Here is a 19,678-nt window from a genome sequence, read left to right on the forward strand (position 1 = left end):
TAAGTTTTCTGGCAAGTCTCATTTTTAAGGCAGCTGTATAACCTTTAATTCACATGAACACCCACATATCTTTGAAAACCTGCTTTCTCACCACTCTGACAGTTAAAATTTTATCTCTTCACTGTTAAGATTTCTCTAGAGAGTACAGTACTGCATCATTTTGACAAACCTGAATGTGAAGAGATGAATGTCCCTCATCTCTGAAACACTTCAGGGTAAGTTGCTTTAACCAGTTTCCTGTTTTCAGAGGCTATTTTTCTGTCATCCCTTCAGATCTATCAAAGTTCATTTAATTCTTTTAACAGCCATATTTTATAAAAAGTGGAATTATTTTCACAGTAGTACTCATAGCCCTGAGATCTGGAGCCATACTGACTACTGTTATCTCAAGGGCCATATGCACAGAGACTCAGCAAGAAGACCAGTGTGTGGATGGGACCCACCCCACCCACGCTCAGCCTGAGAGGTACTACTCATCCTACTTTCTTCTTGCTTTCTAGAAATCCCCCTTGCCTGAGGTGCATGGATTTCCAGCAGAGCAGGATGGAATGTTTTTATGTTATAGTCAGTACTCAAAATATTTTGTTGAGGGGACGTGAATGGAGGTGGAGAAAAACCCGGAATACTAATTGAAAATGAATTATTCCTATCAGCTTAAAGCTCCCTTTGGAAGATTGAGAACAGCTTTTAAAATAATAGTTTAGAAAATGTATCATTCAAACAATTCGATGTGCTAAAGTAGAGAAATGGTAAATGAAATACAGTATGCTCATAGACTAGATCAGGGGCCGATTCACTACAGTCTGTGGGCCAAAGCTGGCCCCTCGCCTGTTTTGAATGCCCTGTGAGCTACAAATGCTTTCTCCAGTTTTAAATGGTTGAAAAAAATCAAAAGAATAATAACATTTCTATGACACTTGAAAATTCTATGAAACGCAAATTTCAATGTCAGTAATAAAGTTTTATTGGAACACAGTCACATCCATCTGCTGATATATTGTTTTTGACTGCTTTTGTGCTATAGCAGAGTTGAACACTTGCTGGGGGAATAGTTGTAATGGAGACTGGATGGCTGTCAAAGCCTAAAATACTTTACTATCTACCTTTGACAGTTTGTTGACCACTGGGCTAGATTATTGTATGGCAGTTAAAGTGATGCTACTTAAAAATATTTAATTATAAGAGAAACTCTTATGGTAAAATATTTAGTAAAACAATTGTGACACACTGTATATACAAGACAGTCCCAAATGTTTATTTTCTTTGCCTGTTTGCCTCTTTCTCCTGGTGGAAATGTAAACCCTAAGAAAATAAATAGAAATGGGCATTTATTTATTAATTTTCTTATTTGGAGTTTCTGGAACAATGCTTGGCATACAGTAGATACTCAAAAAACAAATAAAGGCAGCAGAAGACTGATGAACTGTGCAATTGCATAATGTATATGTGTAATAACATGTGTAATAATAATAATAGTTACAGCAAAAGCTTTCTGGGATGTGCATATATGTTAGGCATCAGGTTGAGGACTTTAAATGCATCCTAAAAGCCAGTTTTAGAAGGTGTGTTATCGCCACCCCCCAACCCCCCTTTTTTTCAGAGGATAAAAGCAAGGCTTAGAGAGGTTGCTTAACTTGTCTAATGTTACAAAGCTAAGAAGTAATGTGACCAGAATTCAAAAGATCTGTTGGATTCCAGAGTCTAGGCTCTGATCATAAGCTATACTTCTTAAATTTCTAAAAACAATTTCCATTTTTTTAGGTGAAAAGAAAGGGATGGGGAAAATACCAGAGGTCAGTATATAAATAATATAACCAATTACTGGGACAGAAGATTATAGATGATTTTTGTTTTCTTAGCCTTACATTTTGATGTTTTCCCACATTTCCTGAAATGAGTAGATTTGCTTTTAATTGCTTTAAAAATAAGAAACAAATGTTTCTAAGGGAAAGGAAAACAGCCCAGAAGGTTAACTGTTCCAATTGTTTATGTAGATCATTTCCGTGTTTCTCTGAGGGCCTCCTGTGACTTGCTGAGGAACCTGCTGGCCTGTCTCCTGTATTGATTTGTGTTGTTGAGCTTCAGTATTAGGTTTCAACTCCCTTTGAGTACTTCCTAGCCCTCAGAATCTAAAGTGCTATCTGTGTAAAACTTTTATGTAAAGACACTGATGGCTAGAACTTCTTGGTGTTTATCTTTAGAAATCTAAAGTACGTGTGTCTTTGAAAGCTATGTTGTGTCTTCCACTCATATTTGATTACACTGGTCTCTACATGTCTCCCACTGCACGATGGACTGCTTTTATGTGAATTTTATTACTATGATTTTTTACATTGGTGCAGTATTTGGGGTACACTCATTTAAAATTATATTTATCTTTTATCTAAGAAGACAGTTGGGTCCCAGCAGCCCCCAAATCATTTAGGAAAGTCAAAGGAAATAAAAAGGGGAGATTGATGTTACAGATGAAGTTCCTTAGTTTGGATCTATGTTGTTTATTTATTTATTTTTTAAATTGTGTGTCAATGACTGTTACATAATTTCCAAAATCTAAAGGACTTCTTACATACCCAGGTCTAAACTAAATTGCCAGGCTAAATGGAGGAAGACTTTTTTTTGAGCTAAACTGGAATGCAGGTTATCAGAATGATTAAGTGAATGCCACTAACATTACTGAGGTCACTGTAATAGCAAATTCAAGACAGGTTGTAGAAGATGATGGTTTCCTGTAGTAAAGACCACACAGACATAGGAACTCTACAAGAAGGCAAACAAGCTAGATGGTAAAACAAATGCCTTTAACAAAAAGGAATACAGTTATAGATTGAGTATCTCTCAGGTTATGTGAAAGGGCTTTTAAAAATTCCTGTGATGTGTCTTAGACATTCCAGTCATAATTTCAGAGGCCTCTCTTGTCCAGGCCTGTTAAGAATGAGTTAAGTGGGCTTTTCTAGCACTTTGTGACTTATTTATTTTTTTTTCCCAAGAGCATCATTCTGATTTTTAAGTGATAAGCAAAATCACTTAACATCATCTCTCAGTGACTTTACTTGGCAGAAATGGGGGCTTGAAAGCGATGTTATTGGTTTTAAGCTTGAAGTGTCATTTAATGGACCCTTCATGGTCTTTTCCATTTATGATGACTTCACTCAGGCTCATCATTCTTTATATAGTTTAGCAGTGGAATTTCTAAACTATCAAGAGTGAGACAAAAGCAATTAGGGTGACAGATTTTTTTGAAAACATCATCTGTACAGATGCAGTTGAAGAAATGACATTTGCTTAAAAGCACTTTGTGAGGTTATGTGTGAATAAACGTCCATTATGAAGAGTGCTGTTTCCATCAGAAAAGAAAAAAATTTCCATCTTGCTCCTTTTTTGTGTCTTTGGAGAATATAGTGACTGATGTGAACCAAACAATTTCACTTTTAAATTTGCGACTTCTAAAAATTCTTTTTCTGTGGCCTCAGAAAATCAGACAGTTGTTATTACAAATAGCAGCTCCACTCAGACATTGAATAGACAATTATAAATGCCTGGCTTCTTTCCTTTTTCGTGGTAGCTGGCTTTTAGATGTGGAGTAAAACCACATTAACCAGAGGACGTTGTTATTGGTGATTAGTGGCTTATTGCTGGGCCACATCTATAAAGCGTCTTGTTTCAAAAAGCTTTCCTTTCATTGTCCAGCAAGGACCATGAAATATCATTTGCTCAAACTCCTGCGTTTGGTAGGTGAGAGATTGAAGCTATGAGTGACTGCCTGAAGGCACATACTGAGTTAAAATCATGCTAAAGTATGTTTGTTTTTTGGATTCTGTAGATGGCCGCCCATGTCCTGTCATCCTCTGGGACTCATCTTTATCTCCAACAAGTAATGAGACTCACTCTTCTGTTAAGCTCACCTGGGGAACTTACCAACAGTCATTGAAACAGAAGTGCTGGCAGAATGGCCGAGTACCCAAACCTGAATGGGGTTGTACTGAAATACATCATCATGAGTGGTCTAAGCTGGCACTCTTTGATTTTTTGTTACAGGTAAGTTTATCAAATCACATTAGTGGTTATCTAAGACTGACACTGAGTTGTAGAAGTCTGACACGAAGGAATTTTCTGTACCTTGAGTTTTTGTGAAGCCAGAGTTTAAGTTCTACAATGCTGTATTTGGCAAGTATAATACCACATTACAAAATTTTGTGTTCTTTTGGGAAATATTCAGAAATGTCCCTCAGCTCTTTTATTAGTTTACGAAGGAGTAATTTTTCAGTTCTTCAGTTCTGCAATAATCATAGAACCGATTTGTTGAGGAAACCCATGAAAAGCTCTTCAAGGTGAATGGTCTTCTCGTGTTTGTGAGGTGGATAAACTGATGTTTGATGAGGCTAAGGAACTCATCCAAGTTCTTACAACTATTAAAACCTAGAGGCTGGAGCTGGGTTTCCCTGGGATCTGTTGATGGTAAAAATTTGTCTTCTTTCTACACCTGAAGTTCCATCATTCCACATTGTGTTTCACTGGTCCCTTGGCCATGTAGCTTATGGCCACCATTTCTCTTGTGTTCTTTCCAGTAGTTTTTTGCAAATATTTAATTAAGATTGGATATTGTAGAATAATAAATATTGGCCATCTACATAACTGAATGACTCAGAATCCTACAGGTTTCTTATAACTTATCTCCTTTTGATAAGGATCTCAATACTCTTGATCCCTTCATTCTGATTACTGCTTTTCCCTTTCTCCATTTTAGAAAAACTGATTGGCTGCTGTTGTTGCATTGTTAAGTAGTATTTTGTGGAAATTTAGGTCTGTCTTAGGACATTTTCAAAACATTCTCCTTTTGTTTTTAATTTTTTTACTTAAAAATTATTTTTTAATTTTTCTTTATTTTTGAGAGAGAAACAGAATGCAAGTGGGGGAGGGCCAGAGAGAGAGGGAGACACAGAATCCAAAGCAGGTGCCGGGCTCCAAGCTGTCAGCACAGAGCCCACTGTAGGGCTCGAACCTATGAACCATGAGATCGTGACCTGAGTCAAAGTCAGATGCTTAACGGACTGAGCAAAGCAGGTGCCCCTCTCCTTTTGTTAATTCTGTGTGTGTGTGTGTGTGTGTGTGTGTGTGTGTATGTATGTGTGTGTGTGTGTGAAGGAACTAGAAAGGGTTAAAATTGTAAGAAGGAAACCAGTTTAGTGCAGAGTCACAGTCTAAGGCGTAGGAAGTTTCAAGAGGAGGATGATATATGTTGTCAGTTCTGCAGAGCCATCAGTGAGAACTGACCTAGAGAGCAGGCCATTTGACAAGGAGGCAATCAAGAGTTACCAAAAAACTGTTATTGAGTCCAGCTATGAGGCTCAGACTGGTTTCAAGCATTGTATATATATTATATCAATATTCCATTTAATTAACATACTGACTCTGTGAGATAGGCATCTTTTCTCCATTTTATAGCTGAGTAAAAGGAAACTGAAGCATAAAGAGGTTATTATCAAGAACTGTGGAAAATCTGAGATCTTACCTTTCTTGAAAGCTAACAAATTAGCCAGCCACCTGTTCATAGATGCTAGCAGGTGACAAAAGATTCCTGGGTCAGAGACAGACAAATGACTTCATTACTCTTAGTAGAGAAAGTGGCATGAGCTTCATGTTCCTTTGCCCCTCAAGTCCCATTGGGTTGATTCAGGGTGGCCCTGGTGAATGCTGCATAAAGTGGGTTTGGGTCACTACAGAGAAACCCTAAGCTTAGGAAACCCCAATCTTATAGAGGCTGCTAGCAAACCTGCCCAACCTTTCCCTGGAAGGAGACATTATCGTGGTCAGCAGACAAATCAAATCTACTTTCCACATCAGAGGGAGATACTCTTTATATCTTCAAAGGCTATCTGCTATACTAACATCTTTGAAGAGACAGTGCAGAGCAAAATCTGATGTCAGATTGCATAAGGTTGCAATGGAGAATTGTTTCTCAACAGTTACCTAAAACTTGTTTGGTATTACATAGCTAGTAAGTTCCCAAAGATTGGGGTCAGCAGGTTTGGCTACATTCCATATTTTTTAACCATTACTGTGTGACAACTACCAGGTTATCCTTAGGTTAATGAAGGGAGTTGATGTGATAAAATGTATTAGCAATAAAATGAAGAATGAGTGAAGATTTCTAGGGCTAAGTAGGTAAAGATATTTACCATGAGGCCAAGTGTTTGGGGAGTGGTCAATATAGATCTTGAAGCTCCTGAGGGTGATGACTAGGGGCAGGATGGAGAGGAAATTCATGAGCTTGGCAGTGAAGTCTATGAGAAAGAAATGACTTTGAGGTTTGTAACTGAGTCACATTAAGAGCTAACTTACACTGAATAAAGGGCAAACCCTTTAGAAGTTGTCTCTAGTGACATTTGTTTTAATTCTGGAATCTTCAACTAAATCTCAACCTACCTTCTGTTTTTGTCATTCTCCTTTCTCCTGAGGGAAACAACAACTATGGTTCAACCAATAATAATGTATTTATGCAATTCCTACCGTGCATTATACTGTAGAAATTGACACAGGGTAGCAAACTAGTAAAGATGGTTTATTCCTCCATCCCTATCCCTGTTTTTTTTTTTTTTTTTTAAATCACTTAGGAAAGAATAGTGTATGAAATAAAGATAGATACCTATAAGAATGGCTGGATGAAATAATATAAAATTTCTCACTGGTATAAGGTTAGCAAGGGAGAGCATTTTGCCATAAAATAGTAAAGAGGGAAGAGTCTCACTAAGAATGCAGGCTGTAAATGATAAAGAGGATAGACACAAATGTGAGGAAGAATATGGGGTTGGTAATGTTCATAGGATATTTAGGGCATCCTGAATGTACCATTTGTCTGAAACAGAGTCATTTAGGGAAGTAGTGATACTCCCTGCCTATAAGGGATATCATAGATCACGGAGGAAGAGAGCTTTTTTTTCACAAAAGGTGTGTTCACATTGTCACACTCTCTTCATTACTTTGACTGAGTGAGAATAAATTCCAACTGAGCCGTGGTCTCCTGAGTATGTCAGCAGCTTCTATCATCATGTCCATTGTCTGTGGTCTTTAGGATGAATCTAGGCACATCACTAGTATAAGTTTTCAACAAAGATAAGTATTTTAAGTTCTTAAATTATTAATAATCTATTATATAACACTTTCTATGTGCTTGGTACTGTTCTAAGCATTCTATACTAAGCACTGAGATATTAACTTATTTAATCCTCATAACAATTCTATGAAGTAGATATTATTATTATTATTCATATTTTAGAATTGAGAAAATTAAGACAAAGAGAAAGTAAGTAATTTGGCTAGAGTCACATCTCTGGGACCCAATAGAATTTGGAGTCCAACTCATGAGTTCTGGCTTAAGAGACACACTTCTAAGCAATGCTTTCTTCCATTCATTTTATAGGACAATGGCACCATCATCTTCCAATTTCCCAAGCCAAGAATTTGGGAGTCATTTATATGCCTCGTGATACTTATCCTCACGCGCATACAGTGACCAAATCCTTGGTATCTACCCAATCCATCTTCTTGTAGGTATGGCTCATGCTCCTATCTTAGTTCAGGCTTTGCCAGTTATTACCTGGATGATTCCCTCCAGTACACTCAAACTGCGTGAGGCGAGATCACATTTGGCTTGAGATATTGGGCGTCAGGCTGCTGCTACCTCTGCAGAAACTGATTCTATTGGCAGGTCAGTTCTATTTGTAGTCTGTCTTCTCTCTCCTTCTGCCTGGGGGAGGTGGTAAGGGTGTCTTTCACATTCTTGATAATCCGTGAGGCTGTGATCTCTGCAAAACTTTACTGGAACCTGTTCAAGTCATGACACCAAGATTGGACTTTCCAATTTTGGCTTGGCTAAAGTACTGAATCTGAAAGTCAGAAGTTAATTCGATTGTTCAGAGTTAATTTGGTTAGTATCTAAAAGAGTATATCAAATTATGCATATGAGGATGTCATCTGTGAGAATAGACCTACTTTTTTTTTTTATTCATCCAATATTTAGTTACTTCCCAAAGTGCAACAGACAAAAGGCTAATCTCCTATAGGTGCTGTAGCATTTTATTATTTTACCAGTAAGGTGTGAGAATGTCTATTTCCCTCTCTGTTGCCAACCTTGGGAAGTGGAAAACTGATTAATATTTTTAGTGATTTAATGGAGGGTAACAAGATCTTGTTTACATTTTTATTTCTTTCATTATAAGTGAGATTAAGAATATCATATTTTTAAATATTAATTATTTACAGTTCATTTTTTTGTGAGTTGTCTGTTTAAATTATTGCCCTTTTCATTGCATTCCATAGCTTTTCTTTATTGATTTGTAAAGATGTTTGTATATCATGAAAATTAACCTTTATCAAGCTTGTATGTCTCAGATAATTTTTTTATTTTGTTGTTTTTCATTTGACTTTTCTCATAGTAGATATTACTCCAGAGAAATTTTACATTTTCATATAATATTATATCTTTAAAAATATCTTTTTATGTTTATTTTTGAGAGAGAGAGAAAGAGAGAGACAGAGTGTAAGCAGGGGAAGAGCAGATAGGGAGGAAGACATAGAATCCGAAGCAGGCTCCAGGCTCTGAACTCTGAGCTGTCAGCATAGAGCCAAACACAGGGCTTGAATCCATGAACTGCGAGATCATGACCTAAGCCAAAGTCCGACACTTAACCGACTGAGCCACCTAGGTACTCCTGATAATATTATATCTTAATTTATCTTTTTACTTCCTGTATTTAGCATCATACAGTGTTTACAGAGAGTTGTTTGTTGAAAATGTTTGCTAAAAATAAAAAAAAGGAAAATGTTTGCTGAACAAATAAATGAATAAATGGACATACATAGGCCATTTTTCATGGGTACTATAATAATTATCTTTACTACAACAATCCTTCTCATCAATTACACTGCAGTGTTTACCTTAAAGTCAAATATATGCCTCATTTAAATGGTGGCTGGGAATGTGTTGGGAGTGCATTGGATGGATTTTGTTAACAATCTTAGGAAAGTTCTGCCTGAAGCAAATGAAAATCACTTGTTCTAGGATGCTACAGCAAGGCAAGAGAGTACAGAACCCAGTTGTTAATTTTCTGTGCACAACATTCTTATTGTTTTACCCAATTAACAAATCTACATTCATAAAGGCCATGCCATTTTACTGGGTCTGTAAAATGTGACGGAGGCACAAGTAACCTTTTATTCTTGAAGCGTGGGGGTATGAACTACATAGACAAAAATTTACCTCTGTGAGGATGACAAAGGGCAGTATTCTAAAGAGCATTTGAATTTCTAAGATTGGAAAATTTCTATCAAAAGTTCATATAAAATAACAGGAAAAGATTTAGGAGATAGAAAACTTGCTTTTTGAGCTCAGAGATAGTCTGTATAATGGTTAGGAACTGAGATTCTGGAGCCAGCCTTCTACATTTCCACCCTGATTACCAATACTAATTTTTTAACATTGAAAAGTTAGTTAATCTCTCTCTGCGTCGGTTTCCTCAGGAATAATTATATTGTTTATATAGAGGGCCATTGAGAGAATTCAATACTTTTACACACATGAAGGATTTAGAATAATGCCTATACATGATAGGTTCAGTGAGTATTACATATTAAGAAAGTGATCATCCAGAAATAATAGTAGAGGTCAATACCAATATAAGAATTAAAATATTTTATCATTATTTTTATTCATTAAATTTTAAGTAATTGCCAAATCATTAATTTTTTCTACTCTTATGGACTTCCATACTTATATTATAGATCTTATGCTATTAAGTTTTAATTATTTTTGACTAGTCTGTCTTTTTTAATAAGCTGTGAATTTCTCAAGGGCAAGTCCCTGTCTTATCCAACTCTGCAACCTTCCAGTTAATAGCAGAGTATCTGAAAATGTCACACTCAGGGCGTTATATTTTTGGTCAAAGAAAACTACCTAGTTATATTAAAATATTAAATCAAAAGTGTCAAATTAAAGATGTCAGAAGTGAAAGAAATAAAAGTGTAATTGCAATAGAGAAATAAGGTTTGTTAAGAGAATTAGAAGTTTAGGGGCGCCTGGGTGGCGCAGTCGGTTAAGCGTCCGACTTCAGCCAGGTCACGATCTCGCGGTCCGTGAGTTCGAGCCCCACGTCAGGCTCTGGGCTGATGGCTCTGAGCCTGTTTCCGATTCTGTGTCTCCCTCTCTCTCTGCCCCTCCCCCGTTCATGCTCTGTCTTTCTCTGTCCCAAAAATAAATAAACGTTGAAAAATTTAAAAAAAAAAAAAAAGAAGAAGTTTAGAAAATAAAAAATCAAATGAATAGAAAATATTAAGTATTTTTACTATTTAATGAAGTTCTTTCTGTACTTGTATTTTCTAAGAATAGCTATTTATTTGATGAGAAATTAAGGAGTGTTTAGACAGAGGAGGACTAACAGAGATGTGTTTGGGGAGATGTTTGCTTCTACCTTCAACCAAATAAGTTATACATATTTCTTTGCACTTGCACTTACAGACTTTTTTTGGTCCCTATTCTGTTCTAGACACTTGGCAGGTTTAGTGCTGGTGATAAGATGGTTGAGACAGTGTTCCCGACCTCAAGAGTTATAAGTCTAATAGCATTAATAGAAAACCATAATAAAATGTATCAGGCATCATAATTGAATGTTAAATTCTTTAGAAATAAGTAAGATGCTATTGGTTCTTATAGATTGGTAGAGAATGTGGATGAAAAACGTGACATTTAATCTAGAAACAAAATCTTGCAGTATCAGGTGAGTATAGAGATAGGAAGAGAGTTTCAGAGAGAGGGATTCTAACAAAGGGCTAAAAGTATGAAAAAGTTGAGTGGGAAAAATTATGCTTATGGAAACCTCCTGTGCCAGTAGGTAATTTTCTCCCAGGTGGCTGAGAGTAGTAAACTTATGTTCACAAATTCAGCAAACAACAACAATATGACCTGGTAGGTCTTTTCCCCCTAGAGTTGTCTTTTGTTAGTCAACTCTCCTACCTTTTACCTGGCTTCTAATGATTTAGTTCCTGAATATAACACATGAGATTAATAGGTGTTAATCTTTGACATGTTGCCTTCCACTCTTTTTTCTATGCATCACTTTTTTTTCACTTAATGATGTGATAATAGTAAAAGTAAAACTTCCAACCAACTATCACCTAAACAAGAGAAATATAAGTTCTCACTAAAAGAATATTTTGTTCTGTAGGAGTATCCAAATGCTAGGCAAAGAAAGATTCCCATTGTAGCCTCCATGATAGATTATGAGAGTCTTCCAAGCATCCCCCACCTTTTATCCCTACTACTCAGTGATCAAAGATCTCACCTCTGACTTTCAGAGATCACTCATAGACAGGTGCTCTGACAACAAGAGACATACCAATCCAGGGTCTTGGACACTGGGATTTCTAAGAGTTTGGATCAGTTCTATTGTTTTGCAGAAGTAGCATACTGCCAATGACACGGACAGTCAAGAAAATTTGATAGAAGAGGATCCCATGATCAGTGACATTGGTTATCAGGCACATTATTGGTTAGAGATGTTGGTGACTGGAGACAAGTGACCAAAGTCATTGTTAAGGAGACACTGGTGATGAAAACAGTGTGATTGGTGATATTGGAGACACATGGGAGTGCTCAGATCTATCAACTGTTAGAAAAACATTGATCAGTGACATTGCTGATCATGTTTCTTGATGAACTAGGACATTGGTGACTGGTAGCCTTGTATTTATTGGTAAGTCCAAGCAAGCAATTAATATAGTTTTTTTGTTCATTTGCTAGCAAACAAAGAGATGATGTAAGTCAGATACTGTCTTGTCTTCAAGTAGTGAAGAAAGTCTGGGATTAGCTTTGGCAATACTGGTTGACATGCTGAATTGGCAGGGACCTAAGGAGCAAAGATGGCCAAGGCCCAAAGGTTTGGAAAATATATGTTACTGCTTTTTATTCTTTGTTGAAAAATCTTCACTATTTCTTTTTATGATGAGAATCACAGTTGTTCACTTGATTACAGAGAATATCTTGCTAAGGTAAAAGACATGGGAGTGTCTTATTCTAGGCATTAAAAATGACCAACTCTAAACTTTGAAGGTGTAGGCGTGCTAAGAACTGAAACATTATGGTTTCTAGAGAATTTTAATTGTATAAAGCTAAGTATGCCCGTTAAAATGAAATTCAAGTGTCCCTTCCTCAAAATCACTCCAATTATGGTTTTCTTTTTATCTCTATTAATACTTTCTAATCAGATTCTTATCAATATAGGTCCAGACGTTGTAAGGGACTTCTAGCTGATCTCCTTGTCTCTCTCTTCCCCAACTGTGATTTGCTGTGCAAATTATTGCTGAGTTTATTTTTTCCTACTTTCCTTTTAATTGTACTAATTGCTTCTCACAAGAATGAATGAATGAATGAATGAATAAATAAATGAATATGTAAATAAATAAATAAATAAATAAATAAATAAATAAATAAATTAAAAAAACTCAGAAGACTTCCATTGGATTGGAAAATAAATTTTAAATGCCTTCGTGCCTTACTGGAGAAATTTAAACATATACAAAAATAAATGAACCCTCAGGTACCTGTCATCCAAATTCAACAATTAATCAACTCATAACCAGGCTTGTTTTATCTGTATCCCATGCTACTTCCCAAGCCCACATTAATTTGGAGCAAATCCCAGACATCATATTCTTTCATCTGTAAATATTTCAGTCTGTATCACTAGAAAATAAAACACGCCCAAAAGAAAAATTAACAATAATGCCAGTCACATATCCAGTCAATGTTCAAGTTTTTGTCTTATAAATTATTTATTTATTTATTTGTTTGCTTGCTTGCTTATGTATTTATTATTTCAGGTTGTTTCTTTGAATCAGGATTCAAAGAAAGCCTAGACTTTGTGATCAGTTGATATGTCTTTTAATCTATGGATTCCACCCCCCACCTCTTATTTTTTCCCCCCTATTAGCCTACTTATTGAAGAAAGCATATGTCTTGTTTTCTACAAGTTCTAGATTCTGGAGTTTGCTAATTACACTTCTCTGGTGTCCTTATTTGTCCTCCTGTCATGTGTATCCCATATACACTGGTATGGAGTTTATAGACTTGATCACATTTAGATTTCACTTATTTTCTCAAGACTTCTTCATAGATAGTGATGTATTCTTCTGCTGGGAGAGATAATGTCTTTTGGTCTTTCTTTTTTGCAATGGTAGCAGCTACTGATGCTCAATGTTGATCCATCAATTCAGTAGGCATTGAGAGACAGAGATATTTTAATTCCTCATCTCTTCTTCCTTTATTAGTTGGAGTACTTCTCTAAGGAGTAATTTCCCTTTATCTCTTATCTAGTTATCGTTGGTATGGCTGACATAATACCTGGTTGTCTAGTGGTACCATTTATCTAGAAAAATATTAACACCGCTTTTAAGAAACACTATGACCTAGGGCACCTGGGTGTCTCTCTTGGTTGAGCGTCCGGCTCTTAGTTTCGGCTCAGGTCATGATTCACGATTTGTGGTTTCGAGCCTCACATTGTGGTCTGTGCTGACAGTGCAGAGCTTGATTGAGATTCTCTCTCTCCCTCTCTCTCTTTCTGCCTCTCTCTTTCTCTTTCCCTCTCAAAATTGATAAATAAACTTAAAAAGAATAATAATAATAAAAAAAGAAGCACCATGCTTTGACCTCCTAACTTCCTTTCCATTCTTATCTTCCATCTCTTATATGTACTTCTGCACTGTAGGCTGAAGGGTTAACTGCAGGGTTATGTGTGCGTGTGTCTGTGTTATAGTTTGGTTAATTTACTGTCTATTGGACCCCTCCCCAACCCCCCGCCATGCTTTACTCACCACTGTGCTACTGCTTCTGCTCTCTCAGCTAATATGCAGCCTGTTCGTCACACTCCAATCAAATCCCTTCTTTGCAAAGTCTTCTGGAACTAATTCAATCGTATTAAGCTTCCTCTTTCCTCTGAATGTTCAATATCATTCTAAAAAATTTCCACAAGTTTTGAGTACATTAAATCCACAGGGCAACAACATAGAATAGTAATGATGTAAAACAATAGTACTGATATAATGTTGGCTTCAAATCCCAGCTTCTTCAATAGTTAGCTCTGTAATCTTGGGCAAGTTCTTAATCTCTGAGCTTTGCTTTCTTTATTACTTAAATGGAGAAAGGCGACTTTAGTTGGAGACTGATGTGAAATGAAATCCTTTCACATGAAATGCTTATCATGGTACCTGCCTCCCTATGGTCTGAATGTTTGTGTCTCACCAAAGTTCATATGTTGAATCTCAGCCCCCATGGTGATGATATTAGGAGGTAGGGCCTCTGGGAGGTGACAAGGTCATGAGGGCAGAGCCCTATGAGTGGGATTAGTACTGTTGTAAAAGAGGCCTGACAGAACTCCCAAGTCTCTTTTACCAGGTGAGGACAGGGTGAGATGTTGGCAGTTTGCAATTGGGAAGAGGACCTTTACCCAAAAGAGATGATGTTGGCACCCTGTTGTCACACTTTCAGCCTCCAGAACTGTGAGAAATGAGTGTTTATGAACTACCCAGACTGTGGTATTTTGTTAAGGCAGTGTACATGGACTAAGGCACTGGCAGATAGCAAGTACTCAATAGATCAGCTCAGATATCATCTAGAATCACCCTGTTTATAAGAATTTGAATGTATATATGTACACATAGCTATGATTTCTTGAATCTCCAAATACTGCAAGTCTTTAGTAGTAGGGCTCATGTAGGTTTTTCTGTGAATTTTCTGCAATAAAGAGCTGCTCACTATATAGCATTTGATGCTGTAGGAAACCATGTGATTCTATGAGGTTGTTTCTATGGACCTGCTGCTCAGGTCAAGTTGGGGTAAAAGGCTTGTCATTTTTTGCACAGATGAGGGAACTTCAGGAAAACCTCCTTACATGTCTGTTAACTGAAAGGTTCTCAGCCTACAGAACCTGGGAAACTAGTTGGGATTATATTCTGAGATTCTGTTCCTCAATGTCTCCATTCCCTTTGTTGAGACAATGAAAACAAAACAAAACAAAACAAAAACACCTCAAAGAACAAAGACTAACATAACAAACACAATGTTTCCACCTTCTAGGATTATCCTGTCAACTTTTTTTTTTTTGCATATTTGCTTTTATAATTTACTTTAAAAATATAAACACATTAAAAATACTTCAAGTCCCCTTTGGCCATGTCTTCAAGTCCTCTTCCTACACTTTCTCCAAACAGATGATCACAGTCATGAGATGAGTGTGCATGTTTTCAGCCAATTGAAAAATAATTTTATATGCATAGTAAGTGGATATTTGTGTGTTTTTAAAAACTTAGATACTTTAAATGCAGTTGACCACATATTACTCCTATACTTTTAAAAATTCGAGAGAAGCAGGGTTCTCTGTGGTTTTATGATGCCAATAAAAGGGGTGGTGTGGGAGGTGGATATTAGAAAGATTCTATTCCTGAGAACATCGATCCAAAGGTCAGAAGCCAAGAAATATTCCCTAGGTTGAAATAGCCTCTTAATGTAACAAATACCTTAAGGCATTTATTTGTTGCTTTTGGCCACTTCAACATCATGTGAAAGGCTTTCTTGGCTTCGGAGGTGTTTTATTTAAATAGTTTGCTTTATAACCATTTGTTCTGTTTCCTGTTTGCATAGCATAGTACTTTTTATTTTACTTTATAAACAAAACCCAGGAATTATAAGCATACAGGGTACTGCTTTTGAGGTTCAATTCAATTCAACACACTTGAATTGAGGAATTTCTGTGTTCTGTCTAGACAATTCCTAATCAATCTGTGAGGCTCAGTCATCATTTGAGATTTTGAGACTTGGCTTTGAATCTGACACAATGTCATTTCTATGCCTGGGAACTATTGTACTCTTGTTTCTCAGTGTAATTCCTCTCCAGATGTCCTCTTGGTTAATCCACACAGTCAATTCCCCTTTGACTATTCATGGAATACATCCCATTTACACATGCTCGCTCCTTCAGAATCCTGTCTTCCAAAGACAGTCTGATAAAAGTCTTTGGAAGTCTGTGAAATCTGTCCCCCTCACTGAAGAAACTGACCTGCCAGCTTGTACCTGTCCCCTTAGCAGTTAGGCCTCAAAACCTTGGAGAGATTATGAAACAGAAAGTAGAATTGTATTGGCCTGTACTTCAAAAGGCAAATAGTTTCACTTCTTCTGACCTTCAAGTGGAATGTACGTCTGCTGCTAAAAACTTTCTACAGCAATATGACAGGATTGAGAAAGTAAACACAAAGGCACTGGCCTGTGAATCTCCGTTTTGGGCTTTGACATCATTGTTCTAGTGAAGGCCTGACTTTTAGAAACTGCGTTCTCTTACTTCACAGCATTTAAGCTATTTTTTTGATTTTTCATGGAGACGACTTTGAAGAGAAACAGTTGTCTAGCCATACTGACCCTGGTTTATCACAGAAGCATGGCTTATTAGCTACCTGGCCTTTACAACAAGAATGCATTTCTTTGGATCCCGGTCCACTTCCTGCGTTAAGACTGCTCTGTGTTTCAAAGCATATCCCTCCTGTTAAGGATCATACGGGTTCCTCAGATGTCTGCTTCCAACTTAAAAGCTTTTAGAATTTTATATATTCTTTCCGCCTACTGTCTAGCATTTATTCTCAGAGATTTCTGGCATTGATTATACTTAAAGCCTAATTTGCATAAAACGTGGACTAGGAAATTGACTCACAGAGTCTGCTCTTTTATCAGTCTGAATCAAAGGGGAAAATGTCTGGTCAGGTAAGTTATATTCATAAGCTTCATATTGCTAAGTGACAACCAACTGAGCATTCCGGGGTCAATTCTAATTTAATTATTAATCAAAAGCACAGTATATGTTATTTAATGATATGCCATTTTTACTTATTTCAACCCTTGCCATGGAATTTATAGACTGGGCTGAAATTGATTAGTGCATAATTACTATGTCTCAATCCTAAATCTTGTATACATAGCTGGGCTGGAGAGATCAATGATTTGAGGCAGCCTGTGTGATTCCATAACAACCTTTCAATATTCAAAGATTGTTGAATGCATCATTTGAGCTAGCTTTGGGATTGGCTTCCCCACTAATCCTATGCCATTGAACCACAGACAATTTGAAACCAACCTTAACTGCTGTGTTCCAGGAAAATAGGAGGTCTAAGCATCGGACCTGCATAAAGCCACCAGGAAGCAAATAAGAAAAGCATGGAAAACTCAATATAAATTGTATTTTCATAGGAACACTTGAGAGGACAGGCAGATGTTCATCTGGCTCAATGTTTTTTGATGTAATTATTTTTAAAAGATTTATTTTGAAAACAATTTTGCCCACGGGTGCCTGGGTGGTTTAGTCGGTTAAGTGATTTCAGCTCAGGTCATGATCTCACGGTCCATGAGTTCGAGCCCCACATTGGGCTCTGCACTGTCAGTGCAGAGCCTGCTTGAGATTCTCTCTCCCTCTCTGTCTCTGTCTCTCTCTCTCGTCTTTCAAAATAAATAAGTAAACATGAAAAAAAAATAATTTTGCCCAATGAAGTAGATTCAGAGAGGGTTAAGTGAGAGCTGGTGCATAAAGATGCTGTTAGTTCCATGCCCTTGGCAACCATATTCAAGTGTTTGTTTATGGACATAAATAACTAAGAGATAAATGGAACTTGAAAAAATTATTACCAGATGGGATTGTTTAGGGCAATGGCTTTCTTGTGGCTATTTCAGGGGGTCCGTGAGGTCAACACTATTTCCATAATAATGTTGAGACTGTTTTTTGCTTTTTTCATTATGTGGATATTCTCAGTAGTGGGTGAATCTGTTGGTGCCTCAGCATGAATCAAAGCTGGCACCAAATTGTACCAACAGCTGTCCTACTCTTCATTGCCACTGTGCTCACATGAAAAAATACAGGAAAAAAATGCCTGATTCACTTAAGAATTTCCTTGATGAAGCAACGAAACTATTGATTTTCTTAAATCTCTACTGTAAATATACATCTTTTAAAAATTCTGTGTGGTAACATGGGAAGAATGCCTAAGGCACTTGTAATGCCTCCCACAGTGCAATGTTTGTCTTGAGGAAAACTGCTTATGCAATTGTTTGAATTGTGAGCTGAACTAGCTGCTTTTTTCATTAAACACCATTATAACTTGATAAAACAATTCCATTTCTCTTATTAATTTTGTTGGAAAGTGTAGCAATTTCTTTCAAACAGTTTAACATTTGGTGGATGTATCAGTGTTATTTTTAATTTTAATTTTTTTCAAAAATTATTTATTTGTTATTTTTAAAGCTTTTATTTAAATTCTAGTTAACATATAGTGTAATGTTGGTTTTAAGAGCAGAATTTAGTGATTCATCACTTACATATAATACCCAGTGCTCATCACAAGTGCTCCCCAGTGTTATTTTTAAATGAATTAATACATAGGTAGTTAATGTTTTTTAGGTTTAAATTCTATATAGTAAGTAGCCCACATAAATTAATCCCTTTTGGTGTCTTCAATGACTGTATGTGTCAAAGGTTCTTAAAGAAACTTTGAGAAGCATGGCCTAGGGTCATTTTTCTGACATAAACTTCCCTTTGTATAGTAGCTTATAACTTCACAAGTGTTACAGCTCTGTGATTCTAAGATTCTGTGATTTTGATTTTAAGATTCTGAGCTTTTTACAAGAAAATGGATAGAGGAAAACATGAAGGTCTTGTCTAAGGAGAGGTCTTTTGGTAGTTAGCTATCTGCATTAGATAGGTTTCAATAGGTGAGCTGAGTGAAGCCGGCAATCATTCCCTCATTTTTTCAACAGTTATTGAGTATGTGCACGGTGCAAGATGTGATATTGATCGATGTGGAGGATACACAGTGAATCATACTTAGAAGCATCCAGATTGTAATCTCCATGAAAACAAGAAACTTGTCTTTTCTACCTCAGGTGGCAGTATGATGAGTCAGGCAGAAGTTGGTAGAAATTCACATCATACACTAATTGTATCTCCTTGGACAAGTTACTTAGGATCTCAGCTTTTTTCTTACTTGTAATGTGGGGAAAAACTGATATGTATCCTTTTAGGTTATTTTGATAAAGACTTTATGATATAAACTTGGATTTTGTATCCAAGTTGCATAAAGGGCTTTATTTTATAGCTATTTGCTAACTCAAGGAGCATAAAAGCAAATCTATCTTCAAATAGGAACTTCTGTGTGTACATGTAGCAATAGTCTTGAAAAAAGTTTAATTTAGGAAAGCAGAATTTATTTATTTACTTTTTTCCCAACTCTATTGAAGTATACTTGACAAACACAATTGTGTTTGTACAATTGTAAAGTGTACAATGTAATGATTTGATGTTTGCCTATATCGTGAAATATTTACCACAATCAAGGTAACTTAAACATTTATCACTTCACATAGTTACCTTTTGTGTGTGTATGAGAGAGAATGCTCAAAATCTACTTAGCAAATTTCAAGTATGTAATATAGTATTATTATCTATAGTCTGAGCCTCAGAACTTATCCCTCTTGCAGCTAAAAGTTTGTACCCTTTGACCAACATCCTTTCATCTTCCCACTTTCCAGCCCTTGGCAACCACCACTCTACATTCAAGCAGTACTTAGTTTTCAATAACCAGAGAATAATCCATCTGTCAG

General features: G+C 36.5%; 1 protein-coding gene across 1 annotated transcript in view; it reads left to right on the top strand.

Annotated features, from left to right (window-relative positions):
• Positions 1 to 19,678, top strand: part of GASK1B (golgi associated kinase 1B) — a 48,041-nt gene that overhangs the window by 14,380 nt on the left and 13,983 nt on the right. Inside the window, exon 3 of the mRNA XM_030312847.2 lies at positions 3,821 to 4,035. Coding sequence (XP_030168707.1) covers positions 3,821 to 4,035 — 215 coding nt within the window. The remainder of the gene's footprint in view (positions 1 to 3,820; positions 4,036 to 19,678) is intronic.

This window comes from Lynx canadensis, chromosome B1 (assembly GCF_007474595.2).
Source record: "Lynx canadensis isolate LIC74 chromosome B1, mLynCan4.pri.v2, whole genome shotgun sequence".
Taxonomy (NCBI): Eukaryota; Metazoa; Chordata; class Mammalia; order Carnivora; family Felidae; genus Lynx; species Lynx canadensis.